Source organism: Hyperoodon ampullatus (genome assembly GCF_949752795.1).
Source record: "Hyperoodon ampullatus genome assembly, chromosome: 13".
In the NCBI taxonomy this organism is placed as follows: Eukaryota; Metazoa; Chordata; class Mammalia; order Artiodactyla; family Ziphiidae; genus Hyperoodon; species Hyperoodon ampullatus.
This window is the reverse complement of record NC_136926.1, coordinates 14,586,680-14,605,734: the sequence shown is the minus strand read 5'-3', so window position 1 is coordinate 14,605,734 and position 19,055 is coordinate 14,586,680. Positions and strand designations below refer to the sequence as shown.

The 19,055-nt window shown below is 51.8% G+C and overlaps 1 protein-coding gene across 2 annotated transcripts; it reads right to left on the bottom strand.

Moving 5' to 3' along the window:
• Window positions 1-1,800: 1,800 nt before the first annotated feature.
• On the bottom strand, window positions 1,801-13,450 carry TBX3 (T-box transcription factor 3; the record flags this gene model as incomplete). 2 transcript variants are annotated; one of them, XM_079717843.1, is made up of 8 exons in its annotated part: window positions 1,801-2,262; window positions 4,107-4,783; window positions 6,244-6,401; window positions 7,743-7,819; window positions 9,758-9,904; window positions 10,167-10,226; window positions 11,133-11,400; window positions 13,062-13,450. In XM_079717843.1, the coding sequence occupies 8 exons, from the start codon at window positions 13,448-13,450 to the stop codon at window positions 1,801-1,803; spliced, it is 2,238 nt and encodes a 745-aa protein (XP_079573969.1). The 2 variants fall into 2 exon arrangements, with proteins under 2 accessions (XP_079573969.1, XP_079573970.1); XM_079717844.1 differs by lacking the exon at window positions 10,167-10,226.
• Between the last annotated feature and the right edge of the window lie 5,605 nt (window positions 13,451-19,055).

Below are 19,055 nucleotides of genomic sequence, written 5' to 3'. Positions count from 1 at the left end.
CGCTCCCTTCGCCGCTGCCGCCGCCGAGTAAGGGACTTTTGTTTTTAGTTTTGTAACTTGAGTGACATCTCATTTTGGTTCAGTGGGGGCGGTCTTAATTATTTAAAGGCAAAGAGAAGGGGCTAAAGGAAGCCAGGAGAGAAAGAGGCCCACTCTCCACTTTCAGTAAAGTTCCCTAAAGAAAGCACTTGACACGAGGCCCAAAGACATTTCAATAAAAATTTATTGAAATTTCAATGATATTTTAAAGAGAGGGGGCAAAAATACAGAAAACCAAAGAACTCATCAACAATTATAACACAAAATATACCTTCATGAATTTTTGTCTTTAAACCAGCTCTCAGCACCTGACTTTTGAACTGTGAATATATATCTCTATAGGCACCAATTCCAAACACCATCAACACTGAAGACAGTTAAGTAGTCAATTCCACTTTGTTTGGAAGAAATCAGACTAGCAAATACAAATACAAAAGAAAAATCATAAAGTCAAACCACAGCCTCCACACTCCCCACCCCACCCGCAAGCAATCTCAGAACCGCTCTTAGGAATTTCAGGTGGGGCTGGGAAGCAGCCCCACCTCCCCAAGTTTTGGTAAAACAGGCAATAGCACTTTCCCCCACTTTTGGACATTAAAAAAAAATTTTTTTTTCTTTGCAGACAACTCTTTTGAAAAGTGTGTCGGTGTCGGTGCAGAAAGTGTGTTTTCTACTTTTAAAAGCGATCCTGTGACCTTGAAATAAAACTGACTATAGGAAAACAAAACCACAAAACCTGACAGCTGCAATCCTATTTACACAGAGCTATGTACAATGTCAATAAATTAAAGTTTAATTTTTCGAGCATTCATATTCCACCTATTTACAAGAGTTATCAAATAATTACATAAATACTTTGTCTAATAGTCTCGCTTCTTCTTTATTATTTTTTTAAAACCTTGTTATTGCATATACAGGAAAGAGAAAGAACTGCCAGAGGGACAACATGAATCCTGCTACAGAGCTTAGATAAAATAAATTCATTTTTGGTGTTTTCCCCACCCCCTTCCCTTTAAATCATCCCCCTCGGGGTTGTCGAGAATCGAGGAAAAGGGTAAGGAGTAATGTCCTTTTCTCTCTAAAAGCAAGCATTCAAAAGTAAAACCCACAAATACATTACTGTGGAACATGCAAAAAGAGACCTATAGCTCTTAAAACATCACAAGAATATTAAAAAGACACAGATTTCCTTAATAGAGGCTAAACAAGGATGGCAGGGACTTCCCTCCCCAAACAATGCTACCCAGTAATTTATTTAGAACTGATACGCAGGTCACTAGAAAGTTTTTAATCTTCACAAACAGAATCATATTAATGTATCCATTTGTCCCCGGTATTTTTTTTCAATTTTATTTGTGTTTCCACTTGACACGGTGAAGGAAAAAAATATGTATATATAAATCTGCACTGGGGGAGCTTTTCAACCCCTCCCCTTCTGGGGCCTGGCTACCTCTATCTTCCCACAGCTTCCAGACCAGCCTCGAAGGAGGTGCTCCGGCCGCCAAGGCATTAACTCCCACCCCCAAGAGCTCAGTGCAACCGACGTTTCTGAGCCAGATCCCGGATGTATAAACCACGCCAAGAAGACAGGGCTTGTTTCTAGCACATTCTCTCCAGGGAGTCCGGCACCCCTTCCCAGACAGGGCTTCACAAAGAAGGGCTGACCTCACTGCACGCCCGTGGTTTATTTGACATCCAACAAAGTGCACTGCAGACTGGACTGGACTGGACTGGAATGAAGAGACTTTTCTGGGGAGGGGTTTACGGGGATGCGCTGCGGGACCTGTCGGGCTTGGCTTCCAAGCCGCTGACCAGCCGCTGGATGTTCTGCAGTTCGCTGGTGGCCGCCTCCTTCTCCGGGCAGAGTTTGGGCGACAAGGACACGGAGCTGGAGGAGAGCGTGGAGGAACGGCTGTTGAGTTCCGAGCCCGAGTCCACGGCCACCGAGGCCGGGCTGGCGGCCAGGGCGGCGGCCTTGCCGTCCAGGGGCCCCGGGGCTGCGGCCATGGACGGCAGGGCGGTGGTGAGCAGGCTGCTGCTGTCCGGCACCGGCACGGGGATGGAGTAGGGGCTGTAGCGCAGCCGCGGGCGCATGGTGTTCAGGTTCAGGAACGGGTGGCGGTGCACGGAACTGGAGGCCGCTGCCGAGGAGGCGGCCGCCGCCGCGGCCATGTACGTGTAGGGATAAGGGAACAGGCTTCCGAAAGGCGACATGGCCAGGCCCTGGGCGAGGAAGAGAAGGCAGGGGCAGCAGAGTCAGGGCCCAGGCTCTGCGCAGTGGGGAGGAGCCACCCTCATCCATCACCCCTCCCCCACCCCTCCCCACCTTGGGTGAGTCCTTGACCTCTCTCCCTGGGGGGTAGAGAGCAGGACACTCAAACTTCTGTGTCTAGGTCCAAATCTGAGCTGTGTCAACCTAGGCCAAAGTATTCACTCCCTGTGCCTCAGCTTTCTTATATGGCAAAACCGGGGAAAAGTTTAATAATTCGCATACTTATGGGGGACTTTGTGGGTATGAAATGAGCTGCTGCCTGCAATATACTTCACACAGGGTGCCTGGCCAATAGGACGGTTGGAAATTCTCCCATCAGAGTCAGTTGTTCCACCTGTTAAATGGGGCTACAGACAGCCTACCCCACAAAAGTAGCTGGGTGAAAACCAGAGGGCATAAAATATTGGACATGCGTTTTTTTTTTTTTCATTCTTGTCCTCCGTCCTCCTACTCCAGTCTAGAAGTTAAAAAAAAAAAAATCTGGGGAAGATCCTTAAGCAAAAGAAAAAGGGGGGTGGGCAGGATGGAGGGGGAAAGAGTAAAGGGTGTTTGCTATGAACAAAGAAATCACCTATAGGCCCAGATAAGCTGGTGTTACAGGTGGAGAGACTGAGCTGAGGTAGGCCCCAGGGGTGTAGGAATTCACTCAGCTAGCAAGTGGCAGAAGCAGAATAAAAATCCGGGGACCCTGGCCTGGGTTAGTTCTCTCTGACCCATTGCCTGGGGTACTATTAGTACCTGTTTGCCCAGGCAGGCCCTCGCCCGCTTATCACCTGCCCACCAATGACAGGAGGGTCTCCAGAAAGGGCTAGCACAGGAGATGGGAGGGATGGAGGAAGGGGAGAAGCCAGCCCTCTTCTCAGTCCCCTCCTCCTCCCAGAGGGGGAGGCCAGTCCTGCCTCTTGGCTCAGGGAAGGGAGATGAATGTGCTCAGACAAAACAAAAGGCAAGGGCGTGCAGAAAACCCCATAGAACCTTTTCGCTGGGGTTCAGAGCATTTTCAGCAGCCTGAGACTTCTCCCCAGCTGCTGGAGCCCCAACACAGCTGTCTGAGCCATACACAGGCCGCCAAGCCTGCCATAGCCCCAGCCTGTCCTTCTCTGACATTTCCCACGTGTGCACAAGCCATTAACCCTTTGGGGGAACAGGCTGGCCTGCGAGGGGTGGGGGAGCAGGGAAATAGCTTCATATTGGAGGTTCAAGAATCAACTCTTCCCCAGGGAGTCACTTCCCTTACCAGGCCATGGTCTCTCCCTCCTCTAAGTCTTGGGGAAGGGTTGGCTGTGAAACGTTGAAAAGACATTTCAACTCTGAAGCTAAAATCACAGCCTCTGGAAGAGGCCCTGGAGTCTGACTGCCTGGGGTAGAGTCTCAGGTCCACCACCTACCAGCTGTGTGTCCTTGGATAAGTTACTCAACATCTCTGATCTCTGTCCTTTCATCTAGAAGGTGGAGGTGATCATAGGATCACTGAAGTCAGAATAGATCGAGTACTTAGAAGAGCGCCCGGCACAAAGTAAGTGCTGTGCAGAGTTATTATCTCTTATTACCATCTTGTCACTCTGCTAGAAATAGCCCTTAACTTAGAAAAAAAAATTTTTTAAGTTTTGGTGGGGAGTGTGAGGTTATGATGAATCAATAAGTCTTGCACCTAGTAATAATAATGATGATGATAATAATAATAATAATTATTATTATTATTAAAGCTTCTAGGCAGGGGGACTGGGTGAGTGTCTGGGATCAAGAGGCAGGCAAACGAGAGTGAATGAGGGGCTGGAGAGGCGCTGATAAATACCTGAGAGGCCAGGACGTGCTGCTGGAGGTGAAAGGGCAGGGTGGCCGCGGACGCCCCCGACAGTCCCTGCGCCGCGGCGGCCGAGGCCATGGCCGTAGAATCCAGGCCCGAGACGCCGGTGGAGGCCCCGGACACGGTGGCCAGCAGAGGCCCCATGCCAGCGGCCATGCTGGAGAAGGCACCTCCCATGGCGAACTGGCCGGGGTGCAGGAAGAGCGGGTGCCCGTTGAAGAACTGCTGGCCGGCCAGGCCAGGGGCGAAGCCGAGGCCGGGCAGGGGGCCCTGGCCCAAGTGCGCGGCGGCCGCGTCCGTCTGCACGGTGAGCGGCGCGAAAGCCTCCTTGCCCGGCAGCGCGCGCGCCTCCTCGGCCTTGGAAGGGGCCGCGCCCTCGCGGCCCGGGCTCCGGCGCTCCTCGGCTCCCAGGCCGCGGGTGCTGGACGAGATGGTGGCCGGGCTGTGGCGCGAGTCGGGCGACGCCTTGTCCAGCCGCCCGCTGTCCCGGGGCCGGCCGCCGGGCTCGGCCACGAAGAGGTGCGCCTTGACCGCCGGGCTGCCCTTGTCCCGGCACGGATCCTCCGACGTGGTGGTGGAGATTTTGGCCGCGTCGCAGGCCTCCGGGCCGTGCTCCTCTTTGCTCTCGGCCTCGGCATCGCTCTCACCCTCGCTGGGACACAGATCTACCATAGGAGGGAAACAAAAGCCAAGCAGAAGGGCGTTAGCTCTGAAACCCGGGCCAGCAGAACTCCCGTTCCCCACTTTGAATCCCAGCTCGGCCACTTCCCAGTTGTGTAACCCCAGAAAGCCCCTTAACCTCTCTGCGCCTCAGTGTTCTCATCTGCAAAGTGGGAGTGATGATACAGCAAATTTTAGTGGAAGGATGCAACAAGCTAGTAATGAATTTCAAGTATGTAGATAGAGCGGCACCCCTCCCTCCATAGATCCTTCCCCAAATGGGTAGTGAATTTTACTATTTTACACAAGTGAGCACTGAGCTCCTACTAGGTCAGACAAAGCCTTTACTGGCCTTTTCCCCATTCGATTGCAAATTCAGTTTTTAAAAATTAAAAGTGACTTACACTAAAACTCACTGCGGGAACACCTTCTAAAGTCACCCTCTCTTTGTTCCCTGAGTGATTGGGAGCAGTCCCTTCCACAAATTTGTGGATTTCTTTCAGAAGGATTTGTTTGGAGAGAACCCTGGCATTTGAATTGGTAGTGGCAGAAGTGAACATTCCTCCCCCAACGGACTCGCACGCGCGCGCGCGCGCACACACACACACACACACACACACACACTCCACTGAGCCTTCTGTTTCCCCTGTCTGTGCAGACAGAGATGGGTGATAAGCGGCCCACTCACTGCCTGAAGACAATCATGGATTCTCTTTTGCTCTTACCACACCCTCTGTGTGTGTCCTACCAGAAAAAAAAAGAAAAAGGGATCCCATTTTGTGTTTAAAGCTTGAATGAAGACATAAAGAACTCTCATTTTATTTCACTTAAAAAACAGGTCTCTTCCTATTGAGAGCATGTGTGTCTTTCCAAATAAATAGTTCTTGCTCTTTAAACACAGGAAACCAACTGGGGATTTGAACAGCTCCTCCCCTCCCACCCCTGCCCTCCCCAACCCAGATTCTCAGTGCTCCATCTCCTCTCACAGGTCCATGGTGGCTCTATAGCTGGATTTCTCTTGGTCACCTTCCCTGTTCCAGGTGGCAGAAAATCCCCTGACTCCTCCCACCCCCAGCCTAACACATTTTAACCTAGAGTTTGAAGACAGAGTAAAAAAAAGTCAGCTGTTGCTTGGTTGGAGGGGTGGGGTGGGGGGTGTGGGGAAAAAGAAAGAGAGAGAGAGGGATGCTCCAGGCCCCCACCCAGAGGGGATACAGGAACTGGGACCACCCCTTCCTCCCTGCCAAATCAGTGTCTGGGGGAAAGGGGTCTGAGCTCTCAGATGAACTTAGGGAAGGGGGACACACCTGATCACCCTCTGTGAGATTTGGCTCCTGTTTACAAACTTCTAGAAGGATCTGAAGCTTTGGAGGGGTCAGGTTCCCTGGTGGGTGCCCCCAGCCCCCAACTCGTCAGGCTTCCAAGACCTGGAGAAATCTGAGAAATCAGAGGTGGCCAGACTTACCTTTGAGGTTGGATGTCCCCACGGTGGAGACGGCCGGAGAGGAGGACTGGGCGAAGCAGCTGAAGGCAGCCTGCTCACTGGAGGACTCGTCGGAGGTGCCGTTCTCCTTTTTGTGCCTGTCATCGAACACCCTCATGGACTGCAGGGTGAGCTGCTTTCTGTGGCAGAAGCCCACACACACCCAGCGTTACACATCAGAACGGGATTTTCCCCTCTCGGTCCGCCTCACCCTCTCCAAAGAGGCGCACACACGCCCAGGGGGACGGAGGGGGAAAGAAGGCTTTGGGTGTATTTATTCAAGACCAGAGGGTTTCATTAGGGAAGGGGTATTGGCTGGGGCAGTGAAATCTTGTTTAAAAGTAAAGAGCAACTTTGGGCCTCACTGGTTCCAGTTCTCACACCTCCCCAGGAGTTACTGACTGCTCCTTTGGGAGCTGCATGCAGGTCCAGGGGATGGGAAGATAATGTCTTCATGAGGAGGAGGACCATACCTGGTGACCCTGAGCCACTAGATAGCAGGTTGGGCCATCTCATGATCATGCATTTGTACCTGGATTTCCCTGCCCTCAGAGTTCAACGGGAAGGCAGGAGGAGTTTGAGTCTTTGTTCTTGTGAATTAGACATGAATTACGATGTCATCTTATGAAATAAACCATGATATGAAAAAAAAAAAAGTAAAGAGCAAGAGGGGAGATTGGAGCCAGCCAGAGACAGCTGAGCAGCCTGCCTCACAGACGGAGGGGAAAAGAAGACTCAAAGCAGTGAACACAAAGAGCGGACCAACTCCGCATGGGTTGCTAAGATTGGGAAGAAGTGGTTATTTCATGGTGCACTTTACTGTAACCGGTTCACCAACACATTAATCGGACTAAAAAAACCTCTATTTTGATGTGAGAAATTATTTCTTAATGCCCTCCCCCTCCCCCAGGGGATAGGTTAAAAATTGGGGCTGATTTTCTGGATTTTCGGAATTCTTTGAATGCGGGTGGGGGAGGGGAGAGCTTCTTTTATATACCAGCCAGCTGTCTGCTTAATGCAGAATGATACATGTCCCCACAGAAGGAGGGGGCCATAGATGTCTCCAGGGGCTTCAGTTCTGTCTGAGGGTATTTGCCAGACAAGACTGCAAAAATTCCAAGGCATTTTGTGAATGGCTTAGTCCTTTCCTGGGACCTGCCCAGGATGAACTTCAACTAATTAGAAATTAATAGGCATCTGTATATAATCTGTATCCCTGATACTTTTCTTGCAGAGACATCTTTCTATGGGGTGGCCTAGTAAACTTCCTTTAAGATAACATGGAAGAGGTAGAGAAAGTAGTGTACCGAAACGGGTAAGCTCTTGGCTGAGGGGCATCAGGCTGTTTTCCACCCTTCCCCCACCCTTCCCCCACCCTTCTCAAGATAAGTGCCCGCATCCCACTTCTAACAGTTGAGTGTCGGTCGGGACCTAGAAAAGCGATTTTCTAAATTATCTGAGAAACAACTGTCTCAGCTCACCTTTTTTCTCTCCTGCCATTTCCAGTGTCCCGGAAACCTTTTGCAAAAGGGTTGTTGTCTATTTTTAACTGAGTTATCTAGAGAAGGAGACACAAGCAAGAAAGAGACACTGGCTTCATTTTCTAGAATGTTCTGGGAGTGTTTCCCCCAACTCATTAATCTACTAGAAATCTGACTTCCAACCACCAGAGAAGTCATTTGGATAGGCCAGGTTGAAGAGAAAGAGAGGGGGGAACACAGAAGAAGTTTGGAGGGGGCCAGGAAGAAAACCAAAGGAAAGTGTGCCATGGCTGGCATCTCCCACTGGAGGCCAAACCAGGGATTCCAGGCTGAAATGATCCTGCCTGGGCAGCCAACAGCTTGGGCTTAGAAATGGAAAAGCTGTCAAAGGGCAACCTGTAGATCTTAAAATTATGCTTTCCTTTAGATTTTTTATACAGTGCAAGGATCATAAAATATGTTATATTTCCTGCCCCAAAACACACGCACAAACATACACACAGCACATCCTCCAACCTTTTCTGTAAATCTAATAAAATGATTTATGGGGTTTCACTACCCTTGTGCTGGAGTGGGCTTGATTTTTTTGCTGGGTGTCGGGGGAGTGTGTTTCAGGAATTACGATATTGACAATTATAGATTTAGAAGGACTGAATGACCACTGGAAACATTTGTTTTCATTTATATGCCCTGCCACCGCCATTAGGTGGAGAAGGCCCATGGCCGCTTTGATCAAAAATGCTGTATTTTATTATTCCGTTAACAACTTAGATTCATAGGATTCTGGGTCTAGAGGGTGCGTGCATTTTTACACGCTGAGGAAAAATAGTATGTAATCTTTCAAATCCCTTCCCTGCGGTGGGGTCGGGGATGGGGATGATGTATACAGAGTTCGCTAGAGGTGGGAAAAGGGCCCCTTGGATGGATTCTTGTTCTTGGAATAAATCCTGTTTGCACTTCTTGCAGGGAGAGGAGGTCCTGATGTCCTAGTCTCCAGACCAAGGAACCAGACCTGGAAGACCCCCATCAGCGGGCCACAGAGGACCTACCCATAGTGAGAGTGAATTCAAAATGTAGGGCGTCGTCATCTAGTGAGCTGGACTGGCACTGAGGTCCAGGGTTCAGAAGTTGAAGGCCAGAGGTCCTCAGCTGCCCCCCACCCCGCTACCCCCCGCCCCCATTAACTGCCTGCTAACAGCCAACCTGGCGACTGGTGAACCCACAGCAAGAGTCACTTTCTCTGTGTCTCTCTGTGCACACGCCCATGACCTTCGGGCCACCATAGCTTTACATACCAGGTGCTGCCTGCTGTTCCATTTGGGGGTACTCCTAATCCCCGGCCGCAGGCCCAGGGAGGAAAAAACCCTTCAAATGAAGTGGTGACTTTGGTCATCTCACCTCAAAAGCCTCAGACAACTCAATTAGCATGACCCTGTGATCAGAGTAGGTTTTTCCAAACAAACACACACACACACACACACCATAAAAAACACAGCAGCGTAAAAGGTAATAAAAACCAGACCAGCTACTCGGGATTTCTGGCCAGGGGAGAAAATCTGGTCTCTGCTGGGACTCTCCTCCCAAGATCCCGAATGGCTTTTGCCTTCAATTTTAGCTGGTTCCTTTCGACCCTGATTTCTTGACCCTCTTCCTGAAGAGGAAGAGGATGAACCTTGAAACCAACAGGAGAAAGCCCTGGGTCGGGTGAGGCGGGCAACAGTAAGGACGGGTGGTTACAGGAGCTTCTCACTGGCAAAGTTAGTGTGGCATTTTTTTCACTCAGCATTGGATTCCTAGCTGGTCAAGTTGTTGTTTTTTTTTTTTTTTTTTCCCTTCTGCAGTGTGCCAGTGCCCCTTCCCCGCAAAGCTCCACTGAAGGTCAAATCACAAAAGAAAAATCAGACTCCCATCCCAATGCTCTTGTAACTTTCTTATCCTCTCCCCAGAGCAGCTTAAAGGGGGGAGGGGAAGTGGGTGTTAATATCACGATGAAAAAGAAAAGCGAATTTGGTTACCTTATCATTCTGGTATGCGGTCACAGCGATGAATTCGGTTTCGGGGAACAAGTACGTCCGAAAAGTACTATAAGGAAGTTTTAAGATGTCATTGGCCCTCACAATGTGGAAGCGGGGCTGGTATTTATGCATGGAGTTCAGTATAGTCTGCAGGGGCCGGAAGAGGAGAGACACACATCACAAGAGGATTTAGTGGGAAGAACAGGACCCTAGGACCCCTGTCAGGCCGACGTCTACCCCACCGAAGGGCACCACGCTTGTACCGAGCCCACCTCCTTGGAGTACCTCTGTGGGAGCATTCAGCTCCCCATGTAATCTTCTGGAGGATCCAAATTGCTCCTCAATTTCCAAAGGGTCCTCCCCCACCCTCACCATCTAAGGTTGATTCGTACCTTGAACCCTAGCCTACCTGAGTACCAAAACTATAATTCCCCTGCCACGTTGCTTGATCACTTGGGAAGGCCAAAGTCTTAAAAGATAGAGAAAAACATGCATTTTAATTTACAAAATGATTCAGTCTTTTAAGTGCCCACTAATTGACGAGCCCAATCCACTTAAAGCCCTGAAAGGCTGAACTCTAGAGAGGAATATTTATGCCTTAATCAAATCAAGGGCTTCAAATGCAATTCCTGCCCCCTGAAGATATTTCCGCGCCATTCACATCTTCCTGGGCCTAATCTTTCTGCTTATTCCTCACTTATCACTCTGTTTATTTTATTGAAATGTTGGGGAGGCGTAGGGGCTGGGGGCAAAAGGCCCTTTGCTTGACTTTTACAAGCAATCTAAGCCTCCTGAAAGTTTCTAGGAACTCCCTCCCTGAATCCATACATATACTCCCAACACACACGCAATTTTTGTACTGGGAAATCTAAGTCTCATTTCTAGTAAACCTGACTTTCACCTAAGCCCAATTCTTTTTTAGTCCAAGGGAAGAACATCTTTCAAAATTTGTATTCACACCCTCTCACCAACACAGTCAAGACTTCGAACCTTAAAACTCCCCTAAGCAACCGTATGGCTGGTTTCAAAATAGAAGTTTGATATCGTTAAACAAATCCCTTACGAACGTCTACCTTTGACACTGATTTTACGTCTTCACGATTGCTTTGTAACTTCCCTGTCAGGTCAAACAGTTACCAAGACCTGGACTTGCCACAGACCATGAGCCTCACTTCTTTCAGAATGCCAGGCCTTCCATTATCTGAAGAGAAACACCCTGGAATTCTCTCTCCATCTCTGTTTGCGGATCGAGCAAGTTTGCTATGCTTGGCAACTGAGAGAGAGGGAGAAACTCTTGATTTTACGTGGAAGGTGGAAGCACTGCCTTTGCTAGAGAGAAGAGAAAATTTTATCGAAGGGAAGCCATGAAACTTACAAATCCGTGTTTGTCCGAAATGTTGTTGGTGAGTTTCAGTTTGTGGAAAGTGACAACTTTGGACATCCACTGTTCCCCGGTGGCAGGGCTGTCGGGGTGAATGTACATTCTCTTTGGCATTTCAGGGTCAGCCTTTCCCGCCACCATCCACCGAGAATTGTGAAATTTATACCGACAGTCATCTGCAGCAATAATGTCCATCAACAAAATATATTTGGCTTTTTTATCCAGCCCTGAACACCTTACTTTAAATGGAGGAAACATTCGCCTACGAGGGGAGAGAAGAGAGAAGAAAAAAGGAAAAAAAAAATCACTCAGTTTCCCGGGTTTGATCTTCTACCTAAAATATTTAAATCAAATTTAAAACTTTCTATTACATTTGATGAGCTTGTGCCATTCAGAGTAGGGCGACTGGATGCAAAGTTGTTTCCTTCCACAACAGAAGGATTAAATATGCTCAAATGGCTCTATTTTAAATGTCCCAAGATTCAAAACGAATGAATTGCGGCGCTGGATTTCTCTACATCATCTAATAATTTCTTTGTAATTTTTTTGGTCTCTTGTATGACTTTATAGATTACCCTCCTCAGAGGGAAATTCCTGCCTCTGCCTTTTCTGGGTGTCTAGTTGTAAACAGCTTGGGTAGGATTTTAGTCAAGTTCAGTCAGTCGAGGTAGAATTTTCCACCACCCATTGATGAGAAAATGTTAAACGTATCAAGAAAAGAAATGTCAAGTTGCACCCCTCCCTGCTGTGGAACAGCAGTCCCGCTGCTGGCGAAATGAAACTGTACTTTGGTGAGTTCTCAAAACGAATTCTGTAGATTGGGGTGGACGCCCAGGCCTGATCACCAGCCTGCCTATCGCGCCGCTAACCACATTCTCCCCACTGCTCGGGCCAGTCCAAAACGGCAAGACTCCACCACCAAATTGCTTTTTACTTTCCAGAGGCATTGGCATTCTGTACTTTTGAGTTAAAAGGGAGCAGAGAGCGGGTCGCTGTGAAACTGCCTGTGTGTCTTCTGGGTTGGAGGATTTTATGGCAAACTTTGGCCTCATTTAGCTTGGAAAGACACAGAAAACTAAAGACCTCAAGAGAGGGATTTTCTCTTTATTCCTTCAACTTTATGCCTTGGTAGAATTCAATGCCATTTAAAAAAAATCAGTGATTTTAAGTGACAGGCACGTTTTGGTCAGGCAAGGACCTCTAAACGTTATGTAAAATGTGGTTGATAATATTCACACATGAAACGGCAGTATGGGGCTCCCTACTGGCTCCTTGGGTCTGCAAACATAATCTTAATTAGCCAAAATTGCCTGTTGAACTCTCCCTCGATTACAGACACACGAAGCAGTATGGACAAACCCCAAATGCCCTTCGGTTTCTCTCTGGCGCTGGCAGGGGCAGGCTCAGGTCCCCTGCAGACCCAGAGGCTAGGCTGGAGGGCAGAGAAGGCAGGGCAGCTCCTTCCAGGCCTCCGGCTACCACACAAACAAAAAGGGCTGTAAGTGCTTCTCTCCGAGAGCGAAATGAACCAGACAAAAACACAACATCTACAAAGACACAAGGATGTTCCAGAAAGGTGTGAAACACTGAACTGCCTGCAAAGGGGTGCTCTTCTTTCTTCCTGCAGAGATGTCTGGGCAGCACTGAGGAAATTCTACCTATCCTGTACGGAACCCGGGATGCAGACCCAGGCAGGAAAAACGGCCGGCTGCGGACGCCTAGGTAAGCTGAAATCTCCTACCACAGGGGCAGGGCCCGGGGAGGTCTCTGTACATAGTTCTGGTACACAGTTCTGGGGGAACTGTGTTTGCCTCTAAGCCGGAATAACTGGCAAACCGGCCGTTCTGGGAGGAGAGAGAGAAAAGGAGGAAAGAAACCTTCGGTAGTTTGGGGGAGGGGGCCCGCTGCTTGCCGCTTGCTTACCTTCCCGACTTGGTAATGACCATCTCCGTGCCCCGCTTGTGGAACTGATCCCAAAGTTCTTTGGCCTCGAGGTGCACCTTGGGGTCATCCTCCACTTCTTCTTCCGGCTCCATGGTCTTCAGAGGCCTCAGATGTGTCTGCGGCCCCAGGGACGAGAAAGGGATGCCGGTCTCGGCCGCCCCCACCAATTGATCCATGATCGGCTTGGCCAGGGCGCCGGGCAGCGAGAGCGCCGCCGCGCCGTTGGGCGGCAGAGTCAGCGCGGGGAAGAAGGGCGGCTGGTGACCCAGCACCGCGCTCATGGCGAAGTCCGGCGCCCGGTGAGGTAGGAACGGATGGTAGGCCATGCTTGTCCCAGGAATGACCGGATCTCTCATGGAGAGGCTCATCCACTCCAGGCGGGGCGCTGGGCTCCAGCCGGGGACAAGTCCGCAGCTGCTGTTTTGTTTTGTTTTTGTTTTTTAACAGCAGCGCATAGTTTGGAGGGGGAAAAAAAAAGCGAAAGAAAAAAAAGGGGGGGATCACAACTAAAGCACCTCAAAGTGAGGGGAGGGGGAAGTGTCTTTTCGGGAGGGGAATGCCGCTTTTAAAGAGGGCAAGGCGAGAAATCAGGAGACATAGTCGCTCAGATGACTGTCCTAGTGTCTTGCGTTTTCAAAAAGCCGCTCCTGGAAGTCGGTTTACGAGGCGAGAGGAACGAGCAGGGTCTGGACTCGTGCCGGAGCCCTGCCGCTTGGCTCGAAATAGACACGCCAGCCCTCGGTCCCGGCAGTCCCTCTCCAGCCCCCAGTTCTTTGTTGCAAATGCGACCGGTTCTCCTAGGAGACTTTTTACCTTTTCTTCTCCTTCTTCTTCACCCGCCCCCCTATCTCTCTGCCTCTCCCTCTGGCTCGCAGGAGGCGTCTGCAGTTGCGCTAGACCGGCTTGAACTGCGAGCGAGAGAGCGGAAAAAGTCTCCCTCCTTTAAAAAAAAAAAAAAAAAAAAACAACTCTGATTGAAGCCCTCTTCTACCAGCGCTATCAAAACTTGAACTGCAAACGGGCTTCCGTTCGCCCTCCTCCTCCTTCCTCCGCTCCGAGCCTGGTGTCTGGGTTTCAATCCGAATCTTGGTGTGCTCTTCTCCCGCGCCTCTCTTCCTTGTCCTAAAACGTGAGCGAATTCGCTTCCTAAATCTGCGTCCAGACGCGCAGGGCAGGGAGGATTTAGGGGGAGGAGGGGAATGAAAAGAAGGGAGAGAGAGAGAGGGAGAGAGAGAGAGGGGGAGAGAGAGAGAGTGGGAGAGGGAGCGCGAGGAGAGGGAGGGAGCGAGAGAAAGCCAGAGAGAGCTCCTCGCCACCCTCCTCCGCCTCTAGAATTCCCCGGGCGTCTGCTCGGCGGTCTAGAAGGTCGGGCTCTGCTGTGGGCTGCGGAGAGCCGGAGGCCTCTTGATTGGCTCTTTGACGCTTTCGGACCAATTGTGTTGCTTCATAGGCGTGGTTTTCACAGGTCGAGTGCTGGGGGATAGAGCCGAGTTATAAAAAGAAGGTGTCGGAAACTGTAACGTCGCAGCGCCGCATCGGTACTGCTGCCTGTCCTGTGAATATGTCAACATGATCAGAGGGAGGGCGGGGAGCCACTGGGGAGCGCGCGCACCGAGTCGCCTCTAGGTGGCTTATCGAGAGATCGCCGCAGCCTCAGAGCTCGCTCGCTCTGGCTCAGCCCCCGTCTGAAATGCCTCAGTCATCCAGCCCGGGATCGAGGGAGGAGGCTGGGCATGGAGCACGGGGGAGGGAGGCGGGAGCGAGCGAGCCGGGCCAGGAAGGCGGAGAGCGCGCCCGGCGCCGGGCAGGGGCGCTCGCCTCTCGCGCGCTCGGCTCGCCTCTGGCCGCCGCAGCCGTTTCTCTCTCCCGCTCACCCTCTTAGCCCGGCCCCGGGCGAGCCGAGCGGACGGCCCAGGCTCCCGCCAGCTGCCCTCCGGCCGCCGGGCGCAACAAAAGCCGACCGAGGCGGAGAGGCGAGCGCCGCAGAGTCTCCAGGCTTGCGCGCTCTCCAGCCCCACGTGGAGCCAAGCTCCTCCCGGCCTCCACTAAAGGGCTCCCGAGCTCGGGTGTCTCTTGGTGCCGGTCTCCCCGGCAGCAGGGCTCAAGGGCTCCCGAGCACACGGATGCGGGCAGATCTCAGCCCACGCTGGTGGGGGCTCGCGCTCCACCGTGCCCCACCCGAAACTATGCGCGGAGACCCAAACGCTCCTAGCACATCTGTACGCGAATACGCGCCGACCCACTGGGACCCAGCCACCCGCGGAAACCACGTACACGCAAACACTTAGCCTGCGCGGCTGCCCGGGTCTGCGCTCAACTGACTCCGGGAGGCGGACTCGGGCTTTTCTGAAATACATTTACCAGCCCTTTTAGATCTCGTCTTCCGTTTGGAATCGGGCTCCCGGTTTTCCACCTGAATGTGTGTGTGAGTGCAGAGGGGAGAGGGGAGATCTGAACAAAGTGAGCGCAGCGAGGGACTAGGTTCTGGGGCCTGTCCCCATCCAGCCGCCTCCCTCCTTTCGGCGGCCGGCTCGGTGAGGAGCTGGTAGGGGGAGGTGCGCCAGCCCTGTATCTTCTCTAGGCATCGCACTTATCTCTCGGTGTCTCAGTTCTTTCTCCACCCGGGGACTTATCTCGCCAGAAGTCGGGGGGTGAATTTGTAAAACAAATCGTGAAACGCCCCCATCCCAGAGGCGAGGTGACCGGCTCCAATTCAGGTAGGGTGGGGGGCCTCAGCAAGGGTGAAGGGGAGGGAGGTAACCGGATCTTAGCTATCAGACCTGTCGCCGAATTGGTAACTGTTACCGCAGGTCCCTGTCCGGGTCAGAGGATTCCCCAGACCCACATTTCCCATTTCTGGGGGCCAATGAGTTGGGCCGTCCCTGCTTGGATGGAGGGAAATCTTGGGGACAATATTCTTTTACCCTTCAGTGAGTTGGGAGCTTCCTCCAGTGGAACGAAGGAAGGGCTGATTGCGCGGCCTAGGGGGTTAAGAAACCCCAGGCTTGGGATGTGCGTGTGTGTGTCTGTGTGTCGACAGCCAGTACCTTCCTCTCTTACATTTTGCCTCGTGTACCCCCTAAGCCCCCAGCTCCCAGACTCCGAAGTGAGAGCAAGTGGGGGGTGAAAATGCAGTTCCGTTGTGGGCCAACCGCGGCGAGATAGGGGCGGAACTTTTGAGGCGACAAGATTTTCCAGCCTCGCATTTTTGACGCACATGGTTAAGAGCGCTTGGCGCCAGCGCTAAGAATTCCCTGAAGTCACCAGAGAGAATAGAGTGGTTCTGCGAACTCCGTCTGGCTCGCCACCTCGCCCCTTTCTTTCCCTTTCGGTCTTTCTCTGGCATCCTCTCGGCCTCTCTCTGCAGTGGTGAAGCAAGAGGCGGCGGGGGCCAGGATGTCGGCTCACAACGCCCCCCTCCTGCGTCCCTGGCGGCCCGGTCCCGAAGGGTGCGAGAAGCCAGGCCTTCCCCCTTCTTACACCGACCACGGAGGTCACCACTGGGTTTCAAGAGTCTCTGGAGGCTGAAACCCGCCCCTCCCCCATACTGCTGGCCGCCGGAGCCCGGGGCCTCAGCGCTGCGCTTTCAGGAGCGGCCCCAAACACCCGGTCTGGTTTTGCCTGCACTCGCAGGCCAGTCTCTGCCCCGACGCTCCGAGTAGAAGAAAAGTAATTCTGCAACCACGAGATGACTGACCCACCCCCCAACTAGGTGCCCCAAGCGTCCGGATGCCCAGGAGAGAGACATTTCACTCGGCCCTCCGCATTCTGGCCTCCCTTCGGTTTGGACATGGGAGGGGAGCTTGCTGATTTCACTTGTAAATATCTCGACTTGCCTTTGGCCTCAACGGCGGAGGTGGACCTAGCCTTGATTTCTGCCCCTCACACGGCCCCCTCCCTCACGTGCCTATTTTTGCCCGTAGCTCTAACTTAACCCTGGGGTCACCCCAGTTGCCACTCCTGACCCCCACTCCCACTCCAGCGCGCAAGGGAGGAGGGGGGAGAGGAAAGTTTGCGGGGTTCCGAATCGAAAATGTCGACATCTTGCTAATGGTCTGCAAACTTCCGCCAATTATGACTGACCTCCCAGACTCGGCCCCAGGAGGCTCGTATTTTGCAGGGAGGCCGCAGTAACTTGGGATCAAAAGCGGGAAGGTGCGAACTCCTCTTTGTCTCTGCGGGGCCGCCGCGCCCCCCTCCCGGTGGGTGATAAACCCACTCTGGCGCCGGCCGTGCGCTGGGTGATTAATTTGCGAACAAACAAAAGCGGCCTGGTGGCCACCGCATTCGGGTTAAACATTGGCTAGCGCGTTCCGAAGACTTGTGCCAGGCTTGGCGGCCGGGAGAACTCGCAGGCCAGCGCGCCCTGGGCCCGGGCTTTTAGGCTCTAGCCGCGGGCTCTACATGGTCTTTTTTTTTTTTTTTTTCTCCATGCAGACCCCCTCGATCTTCTCTTTCTCCCCGCCTCACGTTCAACAAAAGGCAGACGGGAAACACTGCAGGAGCCTGCCCCTGGGCAGAGCCTGAGAAACGGTGCTTTAAAAGAGCGGGAGAAAGGGGGTCAAATTTTGAATCCGAGAGGACGCGCGGAACTTCTGCTGTCCCCCCAGTATTCCTCCATCTTTTGCAAAGAGTAGTAACATAATTGTAGGCCTGAATTTTTTTTAATTAAAAACACTCCCAACACACACCTCTCCAAATCTGTGATGTCTGCAGAGTTTAAAGTGAAGAAGTAGTATGAGTGCAGATTTTAAAGTGGAAGGGCAGGAGGAGCCTCAGACTAAATGGCGTACGTGCACACGCGCGCGCGCGCGCAACCAAATCACCTATCCTCAGACCAGGCCAAGGATGCGGCAGAGAATGCTAGTCTTTCCGAAGAATTCCCCGGGAAGCCTCTGCGGATCCCACTTTTCCCTATGACACAGCCTGCCTCAAACTATAAAGGGGGCAAATCGACCCTTTTGTGACCGAATGGTGTTTATCTGAAGTTTACAAAAGGGGGGGTGTGTGTGGAAGGGGAAAGGATGGTGGGTAGGCGGGGTCGTTTACTTTGGCAAGTTTGCTGTAAATATTCTCTTCAGCATGTGTGAGGTCTGGCGAGGGACTATTACACGCTTATTCCCTCTTAAACTTTCACCCACCGTTTGCCGCGGAGCTTTTTTTTCGGTCCGAGGTGTACCTAAATGGGGAACTCTGTTGACATAAGGACATCCAGGGGTTTCTCCGGGGGTCTCAGGCTTAATTAAGAAGTTTACTACGGGAGTCGGTCAAGATGTAAACTTTTTCTGGGGAGGGGCTTTCTGGGTAGAGATGGTTCCTTGTTTCTGCCCAGTGCCCCCCGCTCACGGGATACCAGGCTTTTTTTTTTTTTTTTTTTTAATATTGACAGGCGTTGAAACTGACTAGGTGCCCGCTACAGGACTCCCATCCTCCTTTGCGCTCAATTCCCCTAAGCCGGGACCTGATTTTCTTATCGCGGACCTCAGGGAGGCAGCTCCCTCGGGAGTGCCTAGATTACTGTTCTCGTTTCCTCCCGCAAATCGCCGCTAGCACCCTCCTCCCCACATTAGCACTCCTGTGCTACCCCAAACCCTGACTCTCCCACACGCAGCTCTGAAGCCAAAGGAGGACTTCATAGACCTGGGAGGCTTGATCTTCCTCCTGGAGTTTCGCATCTTCCCTCGGCGCGCCCCGCCCGACCCCGCCCCCAACTTGCTTTAAGAGCCTAGTTCTTCTCAGGTCTGGAGGCTTCAGGATCAATCTCTTTGGTCAGTTTCCCCATCTTTCTTCCCTCCCGGGGGTAGGCACAACCCTCTTGGTTAGATTAGACAGGGCACCCATTTCTGTTTCTCTTCCTTTCTTTTTTTTTTTTTTTTCTTTTGGCTCTCCTGTCTCTCTGTCTTTCAAGATTCTGTGACTGCAGATCTGTGGTCTTTCCTGTGTTTTCTTTTACTTTCTCTTCCCTCCCTGGCA